The 25,824-nt window shown below is 39.5% G+C and overlaps 1 protein-coding gene and 1 long non-coding RNA gene across 4 annotated transcripts; both read left to right on the top strand.

Moving 5' to 3' along the window:
• The first annotated feature begins 2,375 nt into the window (after nt 1-2,375).
• Nucleotides 2,376-9,996, top strand: spry2 (sprouty RTK signaling antagonist 2). 3 transcript variants are annotated; one of them, XM_038718180.1, is made up of 2 exons: nt 2,376-2,397; nt 7,975-9,996. In XM_038718180.1, the coding sequence occupies exon 2, from the start codon at nt 8,023-8,025 to the stop codon at nt 9,073-9,075; it is 1,053 nt and encodes a 350-aa protein (XP_038574108.1). In that variant the 5' UTR covers nt 2,376-2,397; nt 7,975-8,022; the 3' UTR covers nt 9,076-9,996. The 3 variants fall into 3 exon arrangements, with proteins under 3 accessions (XP_038574108.1, XP_038574087.1, XP_038574098.1); XM_038718159.1 differs by lacking the exon at nt 2,376-2,397 and adding an exon at nt 4,829-5,320; XM_038718170.1 differs by lacking the exon at nt 2,376-2,397 and adding an exon at nt 6,575-6,598.
• Nucleotides 9,997-16,816: 6,820 nt separating this feature from the next.
• LOC119902163 lies at nt 16,817-24,035 on the top strand. Its single transcript, XR_005444305.1, has 2 exons — nt 16,817-17,232; nt 23,692-24,035. It is a non-coding gene; the product is annotated as an uncharacterized LOC119902163 (long non-coding RNA).
• The last annotated feature ends 1,789 nt before the right edge of the window (nt 24,036-25,824 follow it).

Raw genomic sequence — 25,824 nt, 5'->3', positions numbered from 1 at the left:
TCATGGAAAAAAATGCATGTTTTGAGGTACTGTTAAATGCTTTAAATTAAGATGTCCAACAAATATCATAATTTCACGAGACGGAAATTCTAAAAGCTGCACTAGTGGCCCCTATAGGAAATGACAATCTTAACTCAGGTTTGGGTTAAAAACCAAACTCCAAAAATTATATCACAAATATCCTTTGGCTAAAACTAAGGTTATGTTGCACAGATATATGTAACTTTATTCTAATAACATACTAGTAAAAATGTCAATTAACTGTCAACATGATGTGTCTAAATTAATAAAAGGTATCTCAAGTGCTGTTTATCAAACGTCTTGACACTTAAATATCTTCCTAAATATACGGGATAGCTTCTTCACTCTTCCATACATTTATTGGCCACTTTGGGGCAGTGAAAAACAAGTTGGAAACACAGCACTGAGACCTGTTTAAGATGATATTGTATTGTGAGGTATTAGCAAATAGTTTGTTATTCCCACATCCAGCAGATGCAGAGTAACAATTTCGATCATTTTGGAGTTGTTTTTCTGGTGACCTGACGAATGTGTCTAATATTCACTCCCTCTTAGCCTTTTTTGGGGTCTCTACCAACTACACTGATATCTGGCTCTTTAGCTGCTAAATGCTCCACTATGTTTTTAAGCTAGTCACTAACTGTGCTAACTCTCATTACATCTGTGCTTTGTCAATGTCTTGTGAGAAGTTAACTGCTACGCTGCGTCTGCAGTGTGGTGCCTGATATCTCTCTATCTCCACTGTAACCAATATCCATGGGGGATTCAGTTTTCCCTAACCAGTCACTAGAGAGCAACACATCTGCCTGAATCTAACATAATTTTAAGTCAAGACTGATGCATAGCTATGCCAGCATACTGGTTTGAGAGTGAAACAAACTACTTTAATCCATTTAGGACAGCCTCAATAGCAATGTCTATCTTGTCTATATATTCATATATATTAATTAAATCCTGATAAACCCACTAAACCCTCTGAGATGGCAACCACTATTTTGATCTGTCTTTTTTTATGTAGCCTTTTTGTATTTATTGACAAAATTCAACAAAACCCCATTTTCTCTTTTCTTTTACATACCAAAATCCAAATCCTAACACCAACCAAATCAGTTGATAGTAAGTGATACAGGTGTGCTTGACAATCAACTTAAAGCACCTGCAAATCCAAAAAAAGTGTTTTCCATTATTATGTCTGATTAGAGTTCGGATTACACTTACATTGGCCTTCTGAAATTTTTGAAACGATGTAATTGCCCCCATACGCAGCCCTGAGAAAGAATTTAATGTCATGTCAAAGCGATCAGAAACTTTAAACAGTCTGGGAGTGATGCTTGCGTGTTTGTTGTGTGATATTGTTCAAATTAGGTGGAAACACACAGCTGGAATAATGACTTCTACATTTCAAAACACAGTGCATCAGTGTTTCTGTTGGATGGCCGTCCATATCTGCACTGTCAAATTTGAACAAGGGTCAGATCACACCGAAACAGGAAACAAGTGCTTGGATTTGTCCGGCCGGGCTAGCGCTAGGTCAGTCAGTCTCTGTCCTGTTCTGTTTACCTTACCTAAAAACTTATTCCAAAAGAAATGTAATCTTACTTAACCTTAACTCAACAAAAATACTCAATATAATATAAATCTAAACCTCAAAATATCTAGGGAGAGAACAACGCTACCCCTCCTGGACATAACAAGCAGTGGTAGTGTCCAATTAGGCCACCTCCCCTATAAAGCTGCTCCTGCTCCAGCCACCACCCCTTTAAGCCAGCAGACTGCATGGATCCTTCCAGGGTGTGGAATCCAACACTGGTAAGCTCAAAAGAAAATAGCTATAGAAACCGAAAGAGTCAATTCAAAAGTAAATAAAAGCTCCAAAAAGATAGATCCAGAAAGAAACTTTTTGTATGGTCAACTAAATAAAGTATAATGTATGTGAAAGAAACTAAGTGTCCTTGTGAGTTATTTGTACCTAAATAAATGTTTGCAACAAGGTGTAATGTGTATGAAAAAATGTATATAAACTAAGGAGAAGTGCATGAGGTTACTGCTTTTAAGCTGGTTGTGTGGCCATGGCTGTGGCCATCGGTTTCATTAAAGAAAGTTATTGAAGAGGGAAATAAACTCTCCGAGCTAACAAGCTTGCTAGTGATCAGTTAGCAAACTTGTTAGCTTTGCTCAGACAAATGGGACCATAAGTTCACAAAGTTTATTAAAGACCTACTTGTACCATGTCCTGTCTCATTACTGTCTGCAAATATGACTTTTACAGAACAGTTTTTCCTTCACCAGTGGAGGTTAAATAGAATTGGATGGTGCAGCACAGCTATTTAGCTACAATAGCTTCCTCTATCCTCCTCTCCGGCGGTACCCTCAAAGGTCAGTACGGTCAAGACAGCACGTGTCACAGTTGAACTTATTCATGCGGACTGCCCCACCCAAGAGGTTTAATCGGGCAATGTGTGAAAACACGTGTGTGTGAGCCCCGAGTGAGTTGACCATCAAAATAACAATTTAAAAAAATAATAATTCTCCTTACTTTTGTGTATTTAGATTCAACAGCCAGGAATAAAACAATTTTGTTATCTTCCAGATGTGACCATGTTATAATTTACATTATTTTCTTTCAAGGTAAATGCACAGCAGCCAGTGAGACAGGAAAAACAAAGCAAGATATATTGTTCAAAGAAAGAGGTTAATTTGCCAGGTCATACTCTGATATGATTAAAGTGACTTCCCGCAGCGGTGTGGTCTTCACGACTTCAAACTAATCTGTGTGGAATTCTATTACTGAAATAGAGGAGATGGGGAAGAGAGGCTCAGGAAAGCCTAATTTGTTGTATATATTTTTGGAAAATGTTTCATATTCATAGCTGGTAATACTGTTTGGAGCCTTACTTTTAAGACATGTGCGAGTGTGACTTGACTTTTCTACAGAGCACACTGACTTCTGCCTTTAATGTAATATCGAACTTATTGATTCAAATCTTTTTTTTCATGTTTTTTGTCAGACTCGAGCATGTTAAAGTTTCACATTCCCCGACACATGTTCATGTATAGCAACCATGTTCACTCCACCCTACATTTACATTTCATTTACGTTTACTCATTTGGCAGATGCTTTTATCCAAAGCGTCTTACATTTGAGGAACAACATACAATCATTAACCGAGCATAAAATACAGCACGAGATCTACAACTGACGATACATATTAATAAAAGCAGCGATAAATACTAGTAAGCGCTAATGGCATTAATCGCATCAATGGGGTAAATACCTAGGGAAAGAAGTTGGAGTTAAAGTGCAATCAGAAATAGATCTGCTCTTTTTGTCTGTCAGTTATTGAGTTGTTATGGCATCTTCTAAGTTGATTGTTGTGACCTTGTTTCTAGCCTTCATTCATTTGTATACTTTGTATGTGGATGAATGACAATAAAAGAACTCTAACTGTAAGTATGCATGTATGTATGACCATGTATGGAAATAATTGTGCGTTGGAGTAAATTGCTGTAACACAGAGACCATCATTCTTTAATGTAAATTATTAAAATACTTTCCAGATGGTGGTCGTGACATTTAAAAATATCTGATGGTTTCTATTGACTTTTTAGAAATGTCAAATTTTGCCTCTAGTGATTTCAGTCTGCATTATCAGAGGAAGTCCACAGGGGGGTGCTGCTCCACTATTATTCACAACAGCTGAGAGTAACCAGTATTGGCTTGTTAATTAGTTTCATCAGTTCCTATGGATTGCTTTTAAATCAATAGCAGCCTGGCAAAGAGCCTCAAATGGTTTAGAATGAGTTAAATGTCTAGGGCTGTCCTGTATGATTAACACACCACCTTGTAAGTAAAAGGCAAGTCAATATGTACATGGAAAATTACTCCATTGCCCTTTGAGAAGACAACTCAAGTACAATTTTAATGTACTGAAGCATTTCCATTTTTTTGCTTTATACTTCTACTCCATTCATTGCATACCTTATGGACATTGTGGCAAAAAGAAGCAATTCAACAGTGTAAGAACTGTGTATTTAAAGTCCTGCTTTCAATTTTATTCAAAGTAAAATCTGCTGAAAGTATCAAAATGTTGATGTATGATGAAGAATGACCCCTTTCAGAATTATCTATATTATAATATTGGGTTGTTATTACAACAGATGAATTAACACATATCCAGCATTTGAATGTTGTAGCTGGTGGAGCCAATTCCATTATATAGGCTACTGCTGGGTAGTTTGATCTATAACAATGCAACATATTTTGTATGTAAAAAATAACTGTAGCTGTCAGGTAGTGGGAGAACAATATTTCTCAATGAAACGTAGTGGAGTTGAAGTATAAAGTAAATACTAAGTACAAGTATCTCAAAATTGTTACTTTGCACCATACAGGTATGCAACCACATTTAATGAGTTAGAATTTAAAAAACATCTTGTCTCATGAAACGTTTTTTGTTTTTACAATATTTCAAAAGTCTAATCAAATGTATTGCTTTTTGCTTGTTTATTTGTAGCAAGTTCGTAAATAGCGATTTTTATTTGCAGCCTATGTGAAACTTGTACTATCCCAAAACTAACCTACCAGCATTCAACTGCTGTACCAAATTGGTTTCAGGTGAGTGACATGTAAAGTGCTGCTTCAAAGAAAATGGGTCGGCCGACGATGAGAAATACTTGACTTCCTGTGTCCACGGCAGATGCCCAGCAGTGTTTGGGCTCCTGCAGTAGAATTGATTAGACTGCTGGGTGTGAATGGCTGCTGTCGAGCAGCCAATGGCTGCGCACCGGATGCGAGATATCCGCTGCAACAACAAGCACTCTGTTACCCCTTCAGCTTGACGCCATTTACAGCCCAAATCCCGACCTCCCCTCCGGAAAGAGCAAAAAAAAAAAAAAAAAACAGACGCACACGCGAGAAAAAGTAGACTACTTGCAAACCCTTATAGCCTTGCGGATAAAACACACCGAATTAAAACTTACTTCTGCGCTGGAGTTTTGTCGCTCGCCTCTCCATTTCCCCCCTTTCTTCTTCTCCTTGTTTCAAGACTCGAGCTACGTCTGCACGTTCCGGCGATGATTGATTGAAGGTTTCGCATGTTTTAATGCCTCGTGCTCTCGCGCAAAACACGAGATTTACGTCTTAAAACTGCTTTTTTGTTGAAAAATGCGCTCCGCTTGGAAACTTTCTCAATGGATTTTACCGACGGCTTTCCAGACTTGAGCTGCTGATGTAGGGAATACACTGTCTGTCAAACTGGATCTATTTCACCTAGACGGGGGCTAAAGTGTCGAAAACACGGTAGGTGTTTCCTATTGTAAAACTCAAGCTGTAGTGAATAGGCTACTGTTTTTTGTTTTGTTCTTTGTTTTTTTTTCTAAACTACGTATTTTTTGGGTGAAGTCATGTATGTGTAAAAAAAAACTTTTTCCCGTAGTTTTTTTCTAACATATGTAGCCTCCATCCAACTCTTTTTTTAGCTTACGTGACGTTAAAATGTTATTGTTTTAACAACAGAAAGTGTTGTCTTACTATTTTAAATTAAAAGTGCAGTGGTTCTGCAATGAAGACGGGTCTCTGTATCTAAAATCAGCCTGTCCCGGGGCTGAGTCTAATGTCTAACGTTAATTCAGTTGTCAATCTCACTGATTTATTGGGAAGTAGTCGTGTCCAAGTTTGCACATGTGTTTGCTCATGTGCATTCATATATAGCCTACCCTGCCCCCCCTCCCCTCAACAATACATCTGCTGAACCTGTGTGACAATACTTTTCTCCACTCAAGAATACTTGCACACATCTGCTGCACACAGAGGAAAACAAGAAAACAACTATCAGTTGTGTATCAGAAACAACATTACTCATAACTCAACATACTGAGCAAAGTTGTAACTGCAGCCATGTCGTTTTTGGTCTTTTCAAATAATAACACTAATAACCTCTATTTAGAGAGCACTTATCAAAACAAAGTGCTTCACAGAGAGAAAGATTAAATAAAATACCACAGTCAATGAGGGACAAAATAAAAAAGAAATAACAATAAGAGAGAGATATTATAAAATGTTTTAACCTGTCATTTTAAAGAATGGATGCCGTCAGTTTCCCCCTCGCCTGCCCCCACACTGCACCCACCCACTATGGCCAACATGACTTGCACACAGTTGTCCCCCCACCTCCTAACAGGTTCAAATTTGAGTGTGCCTGCAAGCCCTTCATCTGGAGCAACAAAAAGTTCCATACATCCTAAAGAACCCTCATGCGTGCTCTCAGAGAGCAGTGCTTCACTCCCACCACCCTTGCATGCAAACTTTTTTTTTTTTTTTTTTTTTAAATCTTATCAGTCATTCTTTTCAAGAGCGTCACAACGTAACATGGGTTGGGGGGGGTGGTGCTGTGGGGCCGTTTGTCATGCAACAAACAAAGGCCCTTCCTGTATTGTCATTGAAAGGCGGGAACGTCGCAGCCCCAAACACGGCATTTGAAAGCTAATTACCACAAGGAAGAAGAGTTAAGACCACCGCTGGCATGTTCTTTGCTTTGGTGTGATGTGCTGGTGAAAACAAGGCTCTGCGTTTGAATATGTGAGTGCTAACTTATTTTCTCCATATGATGCAGCCCTGAGATTATAACTGATCTGGGGCTAGAGGTCAGAAATTTTGTTCGAGGTGAGGAACTTGTACGCGTACAGTAAAGAAGCCTTACGCCAGAGGGCTGCCCAACATTGAACCAAAAGCCCATTTTGTTCCCTTGTTCCTCCTTTTCCTCCTACTCCTTACACATGCTTTTATTAACTTTCCATGGCTGACTTATCATACTTCACAAAAGTACCCTACTTCCCTATGCAACTTTGATCAATGCCATAGACAGCCTCCGAGAATGGAAATATTGATCCTCCAAAATATTTTTTTTGGAGAACATTGTAAATCCATATTACACACCGTTTGACACGTTGTCGTTACATTAGAAGTATAAGCATGTGTCCCTTCAATAACGCTGCAATTTACAATTGTTTTGATTGTCGAATAATCTGCTGATTATTTTCTACAGTAATGGTTTTGCCTATAAAATGGTAGTGGAAAAATTCCCTCCTTCAGATGTCTTGTTTTGTCTGAGCGACAGGCAAAAACCCAACAATTTTCAATTTACTGTCATGCACGACCAAGAGAAGCATTGATACTGTTGCTTAAAATAAAGTGAATATTCGATTATTAACAGAGTTGCTGATTAATATTTGGTCGAGTGATTAATTGACTAATCTATTAATATTGATTATTTTCTCAAATCTTGTGATTCATGAAAATGGCAGAAAAAAGACTAAAAGAACCAGGATATACATTTGTTAAGTTTGAATCGCTGCATTGTAGGCCTTGCAGGCAGTGGAGAGACAACAGCAAATGAGGGACAGAGCTGCAACAAAGATCCCCGGCCTGACTTGAAACTAGGGATGTTACAGTCCCTGGTTTACCCTCAGATTAACTTTCTGCCCATCAAGTGTTTTCAGCTCACGAGTCCAAGCAAATTTTCTGTCCTTGCTTAGATATGCCATTCCTGTGTCACAGGTGTGGGTAAATGGGAAGTTTCCGCAAACTGCAGGCAGCTGGCAGGGAAGGTATCCGTTCTTAAACATATAAAGCCTGGATCTGGAACTGGAATCAGCTTTGAGTAAACAAACCTTTGTTATCATTTGTTTTTTATAGTATAGCTGTAGTTCCACAGACCCACTCCGGGCTGAAAGCAAGTCTCCAAAAGCTGACTCTAAAGGCCCGACCATCCCTCACTACCAGCTCCAAACACTATGCCAGCTATGTAATCAAACACGTCATCTCTTTTCCCAACACCGATATGCTTGTTAAGCCACATTTCCATAGCCGGGCTTGTATAGATATCGTTAAGATTTGCATGGCATCATTTGCATGGCTTCTCACAGACTGCTATAAACTGTCTGCTTTTTTTCCAGGACTTCAGATGTGTCCCATGCCAGCCAGAGTGGCCCTTCAGTCCCGAGATGGATTCCAGAAGTCAGAGCGACAGCGATGGGGGAGGAGGAAGCCACGGGAGGTCGGCATCATCCACTGGCTCGCCAGAAACGCTGCATGACGAAGGGAGACCGCAACCACGGCCTCTGCAAGGCCACGATGGTCTGCCACATCCTGCATTGACCAATGGGCAGCCGCCCCAGACTCCAGCAGTGCTATCTCTGGATCAGATCAGGATAAGTGGGTGTAGTAATGAGTACACAGAAGGGCCCACAGTTGCCCAAAGGTCTCCGGCCTCTGAGCATAAACAACAGAAGAGTGACTTGGTTACGTCGCCAGGTTCAAGGACCAGTGGGCTGCAGGAGACCCGGGAAGAGAGGCCTAATAATCTCCACAACCTGACTCAGTATGGAAACCCAAATACTTCCATCTCTTCTAGGGAGGGTTTGCTGCGGTCCTCCAGCGCAGAGGACTCACAGAGTAGCATCAGGACCAGCGTGGGGAGCACTTCTTCAGGCCAGAGACTCCTCAGCAGCCCGGCAGGCAGCAACCAGATAATCAGAACCCAGCCCAAATGTGCAGAGCTTAATTCAGAAGAGCTGAAACCCCTGACGAATGACTCCAGGGAGGTGGTGGTTGTGCTGGGCAGCAGGGCCTCTAAAAATCAAGGTGTACACTCCACCAAGTGTGAGGACTGTGGTCGGTGCTGCTGTTCAGAGTGCCGTCGGCCGCGGGTGCTTCCTTCCTGCTGGATGTGCAGCCATCGGTGCGTGTGCTCGCTGCAGAGTGCGGTGGAGTACGGGACATGCGTCTGCTGTGTCAAGGGGCTCTTCTACCACTGCTCCAGTGACGACGAGGACACGTGCGCCGACAAGCCCTTCTCGTGTACGCAGTCGCACTGCTGCGCCCGCTGGGCCACTGTGTCGCTCCTCTCCCTGCTCTTCCCCTGTCTCTTGTGCTACCTCCCAGCTAAAGGATGTGTCGCCGCATGCCAGTGCTGCCATGACCGAGTAACACGACCCGGCTGTCGGTGCAAGAACACAAATCCAATCCGCCACGCGAATGCCGGCAAGCCAACGTAGACAAGAATGTTGTGTGTGTGAAAGTACAGAAGGATGGAAAATGACTGAACTGATGTTTGGGCCCTCTTGTTCTGTAGTTGAAAGGTTTGTTTGAAGAGCTTGTGATACTGTCGAGGTTTTGTGTTTTCTGGGCAGAGATACAGTCATATTTTGCCTTGAATTGTCAGCTATTAAGGTTGATAATGGCACTGGAGGTGCGCTCACTCAACCTAGAATTAAGAGTTCCTCTTGAAAGGCAAACCAAAATAAGCGCTTCACATATTAAAAGGTATGAAGACATATTCAACTACTACTTTTGTCCTGAAAGATCATTTCACTCAACTGCCAAGAGGCCGTGTTGTTGTCACGAGAGTCCAAAAGGATAGCCCTTTTTTTTAACATTTAATAAAACTTATATGCTAAGAACAGACTCCTATTACTAACTGTATGTAAAGTAGTCGATGCAAATGGTATGTACATTAGAAAATTAGTTTGACAGATGTTATATTTTTGTACATATAATACTTCAACTGTGAAAGTTTTCTGCCGTTCCAGAGGCACCTTGATAAATCATAGATCATCTTCAGTCACACAATATTTGTACATTCACTGGAATACATGTCAATCATTTTATGTAATTTGCAAAGGAAAAGTCCTACCCTTCTGCTTGTAAATTGTACAGTGACCTTATATTGAAAAATTTATTTTCTAATTCCAACATTGCTTAGTGTAAAGTTAAAAATCTATATTTATTTGAAGGTTTATTATTTTATAATGAAATATATTTATTTTGAGAAAGCATTGTTAATGTGTCACCTCTTAATGGGGCTATTCTGTAGTTTTTGAGGTGACTCGTAGGAGTGTCAAAGCTGAATGAATAGTTCACTCTGAATTAGAAGACAAATATATTAACGTTTGAAATTAAACAACCTTGAAGTCTGACAGTTTTCTGCCTTGTCTTGTGTTCTTAAGTGCTCTTTAAAACATGTTCATGTCACAGTCAGGTGATGGAGAAAATTATAAAATGTTTGACATGTGAACGTTTCAAACATGGAAAGTATTTTCATGACTTGAAGGCCATAATGTTACTTCATAATATAGTTACTAACATACTTTTTGTCCCCTTTTTTTTTTTTTTTTTTTTTACACCACTAACTAAACATACAGAAGAGGCAGTTTTGTCTGGGTTTGCACTTTTATTTGAGATGTCTTCCAGGTGGTTTAAGGGGCAGGCTTAAGCACCGTTCTCTGCAGTTTTAATTGAACCTCTGCACGAACGTCTCAAGCAGAGCTATCATCAGCCCCTGTTCTGCCATTGTGTCTCTGCAGCACAATCACTCCGTGAAGCTTACAGAGATCAAGCAAGAAAAAAAAAAAGACGCATTAATGTTCACCTAGGGCCCTTTTCAGAAAAAAACATCTGGCTCTGGCAAAGCCATGTGTATAGGAATGTGCACATCTGTTTGCATGCACTCCAAATTCTATCACTTCTCTTTTTTTAATCTCATAAATCAAGCACTCCACCTGTTTTTTTTTTTTTGTTTGTTTGTTTTGTTTTTAGCAAATATGCATTCACGTAAGCCTACCATTACTCCCTGGGCCTGGATAATTTCCTACACGTTCCTCAGGATCCTGCAGATACTAGGCCCTTTTTTTTCCTCCATGCTTTTTTATTTTTATTTTTCTCAAAGGTTTGTTCAAGAATTCCTTGGTTTTGAATGTCCCTGCAGGCGAAACATAAGCCTGAAACATAAGCCCCTGACACTTGTTGACAGCATACGGACGTGTTTGCGGCACGGTATGCATTCAGAACTGTGATTGACATGCCGAGGCCCAACCTGCGCTCACTTGTTTGTTATTCATCCCCAGTGTTTGGCTGATGGGCTGGGTGGGGGGTAATTATTAACTTTCACCTATTTTACAGTGGTGGTGCAGGAGATTTTACAGTGGTGGTGCAGGAGATGGAAACGTAACCGGCAGAATCCCATTAGAGACAGTTGATCTTGTGTTTTAGTCTTTATCGTCCCAGTCGCAGGCCTCCTCTCCCACCATTGTCTCAGCTGTGAATGAAGAGGGACAGGGTGGTTGTGGAGGAGGAGGGGGTGGGTTGTTAGGAAGAGGGACCGCAAAGGGTTAAAAGCATCACTTTGAATGACAAAGACCTAACAGTTTACTCCCGTATTCAGCCCGGCATGCATTCATCCTGTTTTCAATAGTCGGGGGGGTCATTCTGGCTCCCCAATGCTCCTCTCAGCTACCTGCTCCTACTTGGTATTCCCATAGGGAGATGGTTGTCTTGTTGGGCGTTGAGAGGGGGAGGTGGGCAATCTGGTGGATGTGTTGAAGAAAAAATAGTTTAGCTGTCTGTTAGGTTTAAAAGCAAAAGGAGGTTGTATTTACACCAGCGCTAATGAGAAAAAAAGTCATTTTTACAGCTCAAATCCACATTGACCCCATTTCATGAGCGGTTTCCGTTTTATAGCTACATGTTGGTCTCTATTTCAAGTCTGCATCTCATCTATGACTAAAATGTTCAGCGGTAAAAATTGCACACTTAGATCAAAAAGTGTTTGGAAGTCATAAGAGCCCTGATTGGATTTTCTCGGGTCATTTCACTTCCTTTGTTTTCAGTTTGCTTCAGATCTGGAAGGGTTTCTTGGCAATAATGCTACCCACCTCTTTAAGGACAAGGGTAACCCAATGTTCGTTACATCCCAAAGAAACTTGTTTCTATAGCTTCTTGGGCTGATTTTAAATCAAGAATATGCTCATAAACAAACAAACCATCAACAACAACAACAAACATAGTCTACTGGAGTTCATGAGAAGCCCTCCTAGGCAAATACCATGCATGCACAGACTCGACCAATAAACTGAAAAAAAAAGTGAGAATTAGTGCAGAAAAGGATAAAAACAAGAAAGACGGAGAGAGATTGTTTATCTGCCCGGCAGTCCCAGTGATTTGGCAGCAGAGAGAGAGCTGGAGCAGGAGGAGGAGGAAGAAGGGGGGATGTGAATCGAAGAAAAAAAAATAGGGCCCAGAACGGCTCTCTTTGTTGGTTTTAGCCGCCATGGCCCCTGCGGCTCATGGCGGCTGTGGGGCACAGCGGCCTATTCACCCTGCTCACCAAGGCAGAACGCAGCACAGGAAGACAGGAAGGAAGCGAGGCTGTTCTTCATGGATGCATTGTCTGTCTGTCTGACGGCCAGGCTTAGGCAATCAAACAGCACTGTGAGGGGGAGGAGGGGGGAGTGCAGGGGGGGGCGATGGAGATGAAAGCGTTATTTACATAAAAATATAAAGATTGGAGAGCAATAAAATGTGTTTTCATATTTCCTGCAAAATGCTTTCCTAACCTGTTTGTTGCAACTTTTGTTTCAAGTTGAAATGTTGCAAAAAGTGTGATCCAGCATGACAATATATTAGGCTAAACATGCTGTATACATTCAGAACGTGCAATAAAAGATGTTTAAGTATAAAAGTATCCACTGTGAGATGCACAAAAGTGTAGTATGTAAGTAAAATTCTCACATTATTGCTCCATAGTGCTTTGCACGTAATACTTCCCAACTGCCTCATCTAGTTTAAACAGTGACAGTGCATCATACTGTATTGAGCTTTAAGGTTCATGCTGTAATCTAAAACTGTAAAAATATTTATTCTGCAAAGTAATTTCTTTAACTCTGCACCTCACACTTACTCACTCCCTGGCAGCGGTGGAAGAAGTAAGTGAAGTAAAAGTAGCAATACCACCGTGTAGAAATACTGTGTTACAAGTTAGAAGTCCTGCACTCAAAAATTCACATGTGCAAAAGTATCAGCATCAAAATATACTATATACTAATATATATGCTATATATGTTCAATATACTGAAAAGTAAAAGTAGTCATTATGCAGAATGGGTTATTTCAGAATAATGTGTAGGCTATTAATGCAGATTCAGGTAATTATTTTCGGCGGGGCTAATTTTTTATTACTTTACCACTGGGTAGCTTTAACCGTCATAATTGTATTTGTATCCACCTGACTCTGCACTTGGACTCAATAAACAATAAATAAACTAATTATTCTTTAACTTGTTTTATAGTTATTTTACTTTGCCACCAGCAGAGGCTAATTGTTTTCTTCCCTTTTGTTGAATTGCGGTTCTGTGGGCAACTCCCTGACTGTGAAAACGAGTGCTTTTCTGTCTAATAGACAGAACCATCTGTGGAGTGAACGTGTTCTTCTCTCTTTTGTTTTCGTGAAAGTGGCTGTGGTTTTATCAAGTTTAGCACTGACGACAGCATAAACTCAGGCTTTCTTTGAGTTACTAGGCCTCGATGACCAAATCCGAGAAGATGCATTCTGTGTTTTCACAAAAGCGTCCGATTTTTAAACCCAACTTTTAATAGATCAAATTAAAGTTTTAAACATTTTAAAGTGCTCTCTTGCAGCAGAAACGCCAGTTCAACATGTCCACGTGGCTGTAAAGAGAGACTACAGAATGTACTGTAGGTGTAAAAAAAAAAAAGTCACCACACCTTCTCTCTACAAGTGAAAACCTTTTCTCAGAAGCTGAACTTTTCTCTCTTGTTTTCCGATGTGGGCGGCAGAGAGATGAACACATCTAGAGCTCAAAGCTACAGTGCACCCCACACCACCACCACCTGACTGTGGCTGTACTTTCCATTGAGTTTGTCCTCTGCTTCACTATGTACTTGGTTGATTGATGTACAGATAGCACCCGTTGTATCGCAGAATATGGAAGAAATGACCAAATCTTGGCCGCACAGCCTTTTCACACTGCTAAGTGACAAATCCCAAGTCATGAAAATGTCCAAAATTGCTCCTGATATATTTCAACGTTTGCCCTTTTTCAAGTTTCACATTCACTTTTTACAGAGCAGCTAAGAGCTACGCTCACCTCTGCAGCTTTGGGAGAGCGTAGGCCTAAAGCTTTTTGAGGTGAATTACTGGGGCGCGCCCGCAAGTAAAAAATCAAAATCTTTTGCAACTCAGCTCCGTCTCACTCACAGCTGAACTACTGTTATGCCTTGAGGAAGAAGATTACAGCAGCAAAGAGAGCAAATAAGGCTGCAGAAGGCTGCAGGTAAGTCTTTGCTCATGTTTAAAAAAAAATGGACCTGTAACCGTGCATGTGTGCTAATGTTCATATATGCATGTGTATTCTTGCACACGTGTGTTTCTGCCAGCATAATCAAGTCTTTTGCCCAGACAATGAAGGCCGACTGGAGGCCTAAGTCTAATAGCAGCACTTAACTTCAATCCACCACAGGAAGTTGGCTCATCTGCACATGTACACACACCTATACACACACAACAGAGTCAGGTCCGTTGCTGACAGCCAGTGGATATTTGTTGGCGACACCGTGGCTGCAAGGCTCTTTACTAAGCTTAGCGGCCAATTGTTGCTCACCCAGATACACACACACACACACACACACACACCCACACCCACCAAGAGCTTAGGGCTTCAGTTGTTATCCTGAAAGGCAATCCTGATCCCTCCGCTACACAGTAGGACAGACACACATAAAAAGAGGAATTAGTGCGGTCTGACAGCTCACTATACCACATCGCATTTAGTGCGCGTCCGCGTGCCATGCCGTCAATTATGTGTGTGTTTTTTGGGAGGGTGCACGCACATGTGGATGCCTCCGTGTAGGCCTAATCACGAACAGACTGTGAATGATGCAGTGACAATTTACGTTCTGTGGGGAGAGGATAGCTTCAGCCAAACGCTGCAGACTTTTCCCTCTCCGGAACCCTAAAAACTACTCAAATGAAACAAGGTCAGGAACAGGCATTGCTTGGCTATAACAAAAAGTTAACTAATAACTACCTAAACTAATAAATTCCTAATATTTCATTCATGTCGCAATGTTCTGTTGATACAGTGGGGAAACAGTCAGAAGCAAGGCATGTAACAGGCAAATATATTTCCATATTTGAGTATTTGTTTCTTTTTATGGCCACATTTGCAAGTCAACTTCCCCCTTTTCAGGTGCCCCCATTCACCTCAGTGACATCACGTCACCCCCCACCTGAATAGTGTCATTGAGACCCGGATGGAATTATTCAAATTGCAGCACAAGAAAGGAGAGTGAGGGCTTTTTGCAAGTCAAATCTAAGCAGACGTAACTGGTGCTGTGGTAAAGAAAAATTATGTGGCATACTACAATACAACACACGCACACTGTTAAAATCCGCTCAGGCATGAAGAAGAGGACAATGTAAAAACAAAAAACTGTTCAGCTAATGTCCTTCATCCTAGCTGTAAGCTGACCACCGTGTCACTGTGTGCATGTTGAGAAACAGGCAGACTGTGCCGGCGGCGAGTTCAGAGGAATTGCTGGGTGATATTACTATATATCTCTCCATTTTCATCCTTTCCATTGTAAGCTGCAGACCCGGGGCGAGGAGAGAGGGAGTGAGATCATGTGGAACTGAGCTGTGGAAGAAAAAGATATGATCAACCTGTGTGCCATTCAGCTCCATTAAAAACAGATCCCCCCCCCCTGCTATGGCTCAAACTTAATGATGCATTGGGTATGTCTTCGAGGTTAAAAGACTGTAACTAAGACAGGCTGCACTGAACTGAAATGTGCCATTAAGTTTCAAATACTGAAATACACTTGAGACCTCCAGGCATGTGTTTTTAGCTTTAATAAACCTTGATATTTGGCCTGGATATTACTTGCTATTCACACATACTGTTAAACACACTAATGGGGAGTTGAGATTACCCTGGAATTCTAGCCAACTTGTTTTGAAATTCAGTTAAGATCTGCACTAAATTCGGATGGAAACATCACTATTGCTGTTCTGCAAAAAGTTGCATAGTCTCACTTCTAAGTCGTACTTTAAAATGCTGTATTCGTTGAAATTCAACTGGGTCAAATTTTTCAACTGCATTGGTTTCTTCCAGTTTCGTTTCATGCTAAAATGACAGCTTACAGGTCAGCTGTGTGGCGAACAAGGACGTCACTTTGCTCTGAAAAGTGGTGGGGCTATCAGGGCTCAGATCAGGGGTGTGACAATACACTTAGCTCACGAGATGTGACGGTGTGGGTTCATGAGAACACAAGAAAACATTTTAACGCTATTTTCAAGAAATGTTAAATGATGCAATATGTGTGGGGGGTCTGGGTACAGTCCCCCAGAAAACTTTGAGCATTAAACACTTCATTTCTATATTTTCTGCACCGATTTATGGTGGAAATGTGTTTATTTATATAAATTCAGGGGGCAGGTGACAAATCAAAATATTAGCTTAAGTTACTTCTTTTGGACAATGCACATTTGTTTCTTTGTTTTTTTGAAAATAATCCTTGCCCAAGGTTTGTTATTTAACATTTATTTTACAGAACATTTTTACAAATGCTTTCAAAAAGTGATGGCGCCATTTTCTAAAAGTGGTAGAGACATGTCCCCAGCGTCCCCAGTGTACATGACATTTATGGTGGCGAAATCCAGTGCATATATGAAATAGTAACAATAAAAAATTTGAATAAACACCATTTTACAATGAATTATCTGCTGTTCTGTATGTAGAATCTTAGAGAAATACCACTTTTTCCATAATAAGAGAGATACATTCCTGCAAGCAGAAGACATTACTCAGGATAGGTGGATGACAAAGTTATGTTTCTGACCCATAACACTGAATTATGTGCACAAACTGGCGACCTTCTGGTTAAATCTAAGATTTTTTACTGTTAGATCAGTGTTGCAATCAGAGTATTGGAGAGCCTTGAAAGATGCTTAGGTGTTCTGCTGTTGCATTTGACACCTCAATGACAAATTTTTTGTGTTAACCACAAAATGCATGCATGTACACAGGAAGTTACATAGAGACAGCCTCTGTCCTCTTTTAGACACCTATGGTTGTTGTTTATCAATATGTGCACAGATTTTTTGTTACTTTAAATCTGATTGTGGTTTTTTTAATGCAAAGATATGTTATGGTGCTTCTTATTTAAAATTTGAGGCCGACTTTTTTCCATTCCCTGTGCTTTCTCTGCTGTAGGAAATTGATCTCTTGAGTCTGTCAGGCAGCTATGACAGCGCTGCGAGCCACGGAGTCTTGTTACCATTCACAGGTGCGGCTCGCTGACAAGCTGATGATGACAGCCGAGCTGAGTCGAGCCGAGCCGAGCTGAGCTGAGCCAAGGTGTGTGTGTGTGTGTGTGTATGTGTGTATGTGTGTTTCCCCAGCCTGAAGACAGAAATTCGTCAATGGCTACAGAGATTGTCCGCATACCTGGGATTCCTCTAGATTCCAAATGGCCAACAACAGGACAGGAGGGAGAGAGGGGCTTTCTGCCAAAGCTGTTCACCCTGTAACGGGCACAGGTGCAACATTTCACAAGATAAAGGCTCCTCTGTTTAGAGAAACACGCTGCTTTACAACCATGATGGAGAATATTGGGATGCCAACAGGCAGAAAGAACAAAATTATCATGGATTACACTAAGGGCTACAAGCCTGTAAGGAAAACCCACTCTGATGATCCCATCTGGTTACATTGCCTTAAATCATTTCAGAAATTCATCAACTCTACTTGTGATAGGGTGAATTATGTGGTTTATTTAGGAAGCACTGTCAAGAGAAATCTGCACAATTTGTAAATAGCACACAAGCTTACATAAGATTCAGTGTAATTGTCAGGCTGTAGTTATGACATTATTTCATGTTGAGGTGAAATGAAAGTTCATGTGTGCAATCACCATAAAAGAAGTGTTTATTTTTCTGCCTTGCCAGTGCCCTCTACATTTGGGGATTTCCTTTATGGAACGACAATGTAGGTATTTTGATTGGTGCAATATCTGTGTGGGCGTGAAACAAAAAATAGTTCCAACGGCCACATAGGCAGTTAATAAGGTGAGAGGTAGACCATGCTACCTGTTGATAGGTCCCAAGTGAACACTCCCTATGTTATTCTATGACTTATTTCTTGACCCCATATATTATTCCATGACTCTGTACGTTACTCCATGACTTATTTTTTGACTCCATGTTATTCCATTACTCTGTATGTTACTCCATGACTTATTTCTTGACTCCATGTTATTCTATGACTTATTTCTTGACTCCATGTTATTCTTTGACTTATTTCTTGACTCCATATGTTATTCCACGACTCTGTACTTTACTCCATGACTTATTTCTTGACTTCATGTTATTCTATGACTTATTTCTTGACTCCATGTTATTCTATGACTTGTTTCTTGACTCCATGTTATTCTATGACTTGTTTCTTGACTCCATGTTATTCTATGACTTATTTCTTGACTCCATGTTATTCCATTACTCTGTATGTTACTCCATGACTTATTTCTTGACTCCATGTTATTCTATGACTTATTTCTTGACTCCATGTTATTCTTTGACTTGTTTCTTGACTCCATGTTATTCTTTGACTTATTTCTTGACTCCATGTTATTCTATGACTTATTTCTTGACTCCATGTTATTCCATTACTCTGTATGTTACTCCATGACTTATTTCTTGACTCCATGTTATTCTATGACTTATTTCTTGACTCCATGTTATTCTTTGACTTGTTTCTTGACTCCATGTTATTCTTTGACTTATTTCTTGACTCCATGTTATTCTATGACTTATTTCTTGACTCCATGTTATTCTTTGACTTATTTCTTGACTCCATGTTATTCTATGACTTATTTCTTGACTCCATGTTATTCTTTGACTTATTTCTTGACTCCATGTTATTCTTTGACTTATTTCTTGACTCCATGTTATTCCATTACTCTGTATGTTACTCCATGACTTATTTCTTGACTCCATGTTATTCTATGACTTATTTCTTGACTCCATGTTATTCTATGACTTATTTCTTGACTCCATGTTATTCTATGACTTATTTCTTGACTCCATGTTATTCCATTACTCTGTATGTTACTCCATGACTTATTTCTTGACTCCATGTTATTCTATGACTTATTTCTTGACTCCATGTTATTCTTTGACTTGTTTCTTGACTCCATGTTATTCTTTGACTTATTTCTTGACTCCATGTTATTCTTTGACTTATTTCTTGACTCCATGTTATTCTATGACTTATTTCTTGACTCCATGTTATTCTTTGACTTGTTTCTTGACTCCATGTTATTCTTTGACTTGTTTCTTGACTCCATGTTATTCTTTGACTTATTTCTTGACTCCATGTTATTCTACGACTTATTTCTTGACTCCATGTTATTCTTTGACTTGTTTCTTGACTCCATGTTATTCTTTGACTTGTTTCTTGACTCCATGTTATTCTTTGACTTATTTCTTGACTCCATGTTATTCTTTGACTTGTTTCTTGACTCCATATATTATTCCATGACTCTGTACGTTACTCCATGACTTATTTCTTGACTCCATGTTATTCTATGACTTATTTCTTGACTCCATGTTATTCTTTGACTTATTTCTTGACTCCATGTTATTCTTTGACTTATTTCTTGACTCCATGTTATTCTTTGACTTATTTCTTGACTCCATGTTATTCTATGACTTATTTCTTAACTCCATGTTATTCTTTGACTTGTTTCTTGACTCCATGTTATTCTTTGACTTATTTCTTGACTCCATGTTATTCTACGACTTATTTCTTGACTCCATGTTATTCTTTGACTTGTTTCTTGACTCCATGTTATTCTTTGACTTATTTCTTGACTCCATATGTTATTCCACGACTCTGTACTTTACTCCATGACTTATTTCTTGACTCCATGTTATTCTATGACTTATTTCTTGACTCCATGTTATTCTTTGACTTGTTTCTTGACTCCATGTTATTCTTTGACTTATTTCTTGACTCCATGTTATTCTATGACTTATTTCTTGACTCCATGTTATTCCATTACTCTGTATGTTACTCCATGACTTATTTCTTGACTCCATGTTATTCTATGACTTATTTCTTGACTCCATGTTATTCTTTGACTTGTTTCTTGACTCCATGTTATTCTTTGACTTATTTCTTGACTCCATGTTATTCTATGACTTATTTCTTGACTCCATGTTATTCTTTGACTTATTTCTTGACTCCATGTTATTCTATGACTTATTTCTTGACTCCATGTTATTCTTTGACTTATTTCTTGACTCCATGTTATTCTTTGACTTATTTCTTGACTCCATGTTATTCCATTACTCTGTATGTTACTCCATGACTTATTTCTTGACTCCATGTTATTCTATGACTTATTTCTTGACTCCATGTTATTCTATGACTTATTTCTTGACTCCATGTTATTCTTTGACTTATTTCTTGACTCCATGTTATTCCATTACTCTGTATGTTACTCCATGACTTATTTCTTGACTCCATGTTATTCTATGACTTATTTCTTGACTCCATGTTATTCTTTGACTTATTTCTTGACTCCATGTTATTCTTTGACTTGTTTCTTGACTCCATGTTATTCTTTGACTTATTTCTTGACTCCATGTTATTCTATGACTTATTTCTTGACTCCATGTTATTCTATGACTTATTTCTTGACTCCATGTTATTCTTTGACTTATTTCTTGACTCCATGTTATTCTTTGACTTATTTCTTGACTCCATGTTATTCCATGACTTATTTCTTGACTCCATGTTATTCTTTGACTTATTTCTTGACTCCATGTTATTCTTTGACTTATTTCTTGACTCCATGTTATTCTTTGACTTGTTTCTTGACTCCATGTTATTCTTTGACTTATTTCTTGACTCCATGTTATTCTTTGACTTGTTTCTTGACTCCATGTTATTCTTTGACTTACTCTTGACTCCATGTTATTCTATGACTTATTTCTTGACTCCATGTTATTCTTTGACTTGTTTCTTGACTCCATGTTATTCTTTGACTTGTTTCTTGACTCCATGTTATTCTTTGACTTATTTCTTGACTCCATGTTATTCTTTGACTTATTTCTTGACTCCATGTTATTCTTTGACTTATTTCTTGACTCCATGTTATTCTTTGACTTGTTTCTTGACTCCATGTTATTCTTTGACTTATTTCTTGACTCCATGTTATTCTTTGACTTGTTTCTTGACTCCATATTATTCCATGACTCTGTACGTTACTCCATGACTTATTTCTTGACTCCATGTTATTCTATGACTTATTTCTTGACTCCATGTTATTCTTTGACTTATTTCTTGACTCCATGTTATTCTTTGACTTATTTCTTGACTCCATGTTATTCCATTACTCTTGACTCCATGTTATTCCATGACTTATTTCTTGACTCCATGTTATTCTTTGACTTATTTCTTGACTCCATGTTATTCTTTGACTTATTTCTTGACTCCATGTTATTCTTTGACTTATTTCTTGACTCCATGTTATTCTTTGACTTGTTTCTTGACTCCATGTTATTCTTTGACTTATTTCTTGACTCCGTGTTATTCTTTGACTTGTTTCTTGACTCCATGTTATTCTTTGACTTATTTCTTGACTCCATGTTATTCTACGACTTATTTCTTGACTCCATGTTATTCTTTGACTTGTTTCTTGACTCCATGTTATTCTTTGACTTGTTTCTTGACTCCATGTTATTCCATGACTCTGTTCTTGACTCCATGACTTATTTCTTGACTCCATGTTATTCTTTGACTTTTTTCTTGACTCCATATATTATTCCATGACTCTGTACGTTACTCCATGACTTATTTTTGACTCCATGTTATTCTTTGACTCTGTATGTTACTCCATGACTTATTTCTTGACTCCATGTTATTCTATGACTCTTGTCCATGTTATTCTTTGACTTGTTTCTTGACTCCATATGTTATTCCACGACTCTGTACTTTACTCCATGACTTATTTCTTGACTCCATGTTATTCTATGACTTATTTCTTGACTCCATGTTATTCTATGACTTGTTTCTTGACTCCATATGTTATTCCACGACTCTGTACTTTACTCCATGACTTATTTCTTGACTCCATGTTATTCTATGACTTATTTCTTGACTCCATGTTATTCTATGACTTATTTCTTGACTCCATGTTATTCTATGACTTGTTTCTTGACTCCATGTTATTCCATGACTCTGTACTTTACTCCATGACTTATTTCTTGATTCCATGTTATTCTATGACTTATTTCTTGACCCCATATATTATTCCATGACTCTGTATGTAACTCTATGACTTATTTCTTTTCTCCCTATGTTATTTTATGACTTTTTTTCTTGACTCCATATGTTATTCCATGAATCTGTACGTTACTCCATGACTTATTTCTTGACTCCCTATGTTATTCTATGTCTTATTTCTTGACTCCATATGTTATTCCATGACTCCCATCAGTGCAGCGGAGGAAAATTAATTTTATTACATGACTCCGTACGTTACTCCGTATCATCACTGGACTCAAAAATGATTCAAGCCAGCTCCATTTTTAGAGTGGAACACAAACTGTACTCAACATTCCCAAATGTTGGATGTACACCGTTTGCACTTTTTGGAAAAAAGGGGGGGGTTATGATATCAACATCCACAGTGCTATGCCATGCTTCAGTCAGTAGCGGATGTTAACAGGACGTCTCCTCGCAACGCCAGTCCTCAGACTTAACCTATGCGGGGTGAAATGGGCAGCAAGTGGCTTGAAGATTAGATGCTTTTTCTGCTAATATGGTTTTCTCCTCTTTTGAAAAATGGAACAAAAAGCTACAGTATAGTTCATGTTTCCTTTGACTTTAATGTGCACTCGAAATGTTCCAGAATGAAGCTCTTGCAATGCTGAAGTAAGTGCATTTTGTTCTGATAAAGTCCCAGTTTAAAAGTCATGTACCAATTGCAAAGTATTAAGTATGTGTGTATAGAACTTAACATGTGTTCCATCTCTGATTCGCTGTGGGCCACTAGACACAAATTGCCTCATTGCTTGGACCCCAAAGTTAGAGAAAACAAGCTGCACACTTAACATGTCATTTCACTGCAAGGCGTCTTATGAAGTAGCGCTGCAGCTGGCCCACATCCAAAAGCAACAGAATTCCTTCAGCTTGGAATGCCTGCTTGATTAATATAGAAAACAGAGTCTTGCTTGAGCTCATTTGGTGTAGAAGTGTGGCACTTTGCTGCTAGTTAAGTTGCCTATCAAAATAACGAGGCATGCCTGCTATGACTGGGTAGGACTTGACTATTTAAGTCCCCAGCACTCAAACTGACTCACTATAATCAGCTTTTAGATACAATTTTCAATATTGGAGAGAAAGAGCTGATCCAAAGTAGCTTCGGTTAAATCCAGTAGTTTTCAACATCTTCTAATAAGCAAAACATGCAAAAGGGGGCGTTTAATTTTTTGCAGCCAAAAGCCAGCCAATAATGTCTTAACTTCTGACACTAAATTGACTTTGTGTCATGTCATAGTCAAAGCAAATGTCAAAATCAATGCTAAGTCTCCAAGGTCACATTTTGTGTGTGGGAATCTGTGTTTGTGTGCGCTTTTGCGCAAAGAGGAAGTTCCTGCGGTGAGACAGTCCTAAGCACACACACCACTGGAAAAGCTCTGGAAAACAACTTCCTGTGGTCACCTGCGCTCAGTGACCCTGAAGAAAGAGACCCGTACAAACCGAAACTCACTGTCTCTCTCTCTCTCTCTCTCTCTCTGTGCTAACCAGGCTGTCGACAGGCCTTGGCTGTGACACACAGGGAAAGGAGGATGAATGAGGCCCTCAGAGAAACCTTCAGTGCGACGGGCAAGAGGGAGGGGATGCTGCAAAAAATGATTCAAGCCAGCAATCTGTTAAATATTGTTGACATCTTCAAACAAGCATTTATTATATATCATCTGGTGAGATAACTTCTCTCACTCTACAAAGGAGGTAATTCATGGAACACAACAGTAGCTGCTTTGCACTGACTGAAATCTGCATGAAATTACTACACATACCCGATCACCGAGTCGGATAACATAAATGTCCCTTTTTGGCACAGGGCACAGCCAATAAAATCACCATGCCTACTTGAGTTTTGCTTATTTAACACTGTTGGGTGGACTATTAGGTGTCCACGTCTCTGGGCAGGTTCAGTGGCTGCATACAAGAAAGAGCGCCAAAGCAGTTGTGTGATGAATTTTGTATTTTATAAGAGGAGGAGTCAGGACATTTTCACATATACCCTTGTTCTCCATCAGCTGTAACATACTTTTTTTTGGTTTGGTGTTATTTTACAACCTGAAATGTAAAATAAGCTTATAGCAAGCTGACACGGTGTCATATTCAAAATGGACACAAGAGAAAGCTATGGATTAAATGTGATCTTGACTGAAAAGGACAGTTTGGATTGGCAGTTCTCGATTAAACTTTGGGAGAGGTAATGAAGCCGGCCCCCAAATTTAACTTTGCTAATTTGGGTCCGGCAAGTCTCAATAAGTTTTCTTTAGTGTCATTTTAAGTAGGTGCTGCAATAGATTATCGACGGTGCTAATCTGAAGCATTCCTATAACTGGAGGAACACACTTGCCAAATTTTTTATTCCTCCTTAATTAAATAAATGATTGAAAAGTTTACAGTTCAGGCTTATTGGTCATTTGATTCTTAGTAGATGTTAAACAGAAATATCCAGTAATTTTTGTGCAAGAAATGCACAAAGACAAGAAAAGTAACAATGCAAACAACATGTAACATAACATAACATAACATGTCATGAACTCAATTAACCACAATTGATCTGTTACAGGATGCAGAAAGGCCCCAATAGAAGTGTGCAACTTTTTGCGCCTGAAGTCAGAGTTTCAGACCTACCTTATGAGTTTCGCGTCTGTGGCACTTACCGTATAGGACGCAGTATGAGTTTTCTTCCCAGAAGAAAAAAAATAAAAAATGAAAATTCTAACGATTACAATAGGGTTCCCAGCTCCGCTGGTACTGGGAACCGCGATGCCAAGCGCTTTTCAAGACTCACTCACAGACACTTTACAGTAAAAACAGATGTTATGTACATTTAAAAAGATAAAATACATAAATAGCACAAAATATATGAACAGTGGTAAAAACATGGTGCAGAAATACATAGGAGCGTAGGGGCGACCATATAAATATCAAACAGCAGCAGGTGCAATATGACTTGATAAGTGGTTTGAAAGAGTCGCTGTATTCACGGGTGTGTATGGGTAATGAGTTCCAGAGGGAGGGTGCTGCGATGGTGAAAGCTCTGTCGCCCCAGGTCCTGATTTGTGGAGAGAGAAGGTTAGTGTTGGAGGAGCGGAGGTTACATGAGGGATTGTGACGGTGGAGCAGGTCTGTGAGGTAGGAAGGGGCCTTGTTATGGAGGGCTTTGTGTGTTAGGAAGAAGATATTGTACTAAATACGTTGAGGGCATATAGACGACAATAAGATTCTGGAGGACAGGGGTGATCCGGTGACAGTGCATGTGTGGGTGAGGATATTCTTCGAGAGTCAGAGGTTGTGAGTTCAATCCTAACTACCAAAAGAAAAAGTCAAGAGCTCGAAGAAATAAAGTTAACCTGCCTGGTCCTGTAGCTCAGTGAGCTAGAGGACTGCTTTGAACCTGAGGTTGTAGGTTTGATCCTTATCAAGGCCCACTGAGTTTTGAAGGACCTCCCAAAAGAAAAAGTCAAGAGCTCGAAGAAATAAAGTTAACCTGTCTGGTTCTGTAGCTCAGTGAGATAGAGGGCTGCTTTGAAGTCCACAGGTTGTGGGTTTCAATCCTTTTCAAGTCCTACTGACTGTTGAAGCAACTCATAAAAAAGAAACAGTCAAGAGCTCTAAGAAATAGCAGTGACATGTATG

Source organism: Micropterus salmoides, unplaced genomic scaffold, assembly GCF_014851395.1.
Source record: "Micropterus salmoides isolate LMB-PRFRI ecotype aquatic unplaced genomic scaffold, ASM1485139v1 Ms_hic_scaffold_1, whole genome shotgun sequence".
Lineage (NCBI taxonomy): Eukaryota > Metazoa > Chordata > Actinopteri > Centrarchiformes > Centrarchidae > Micropterus > Micropterus salmoides.
This window is presented reverse-complemented; position numbering and strand designations above follow the sequence as displayed.

What these genes read in the sequence shown, in the direction of transcription:
- spry2 (XM_038718180.1), top strand. Translation starts at nt 8,023, where the DNA reads ATGGATTCCAGAAGTCAGAGCGACAGCGATGGGGGAGGAGGAAGCCAC.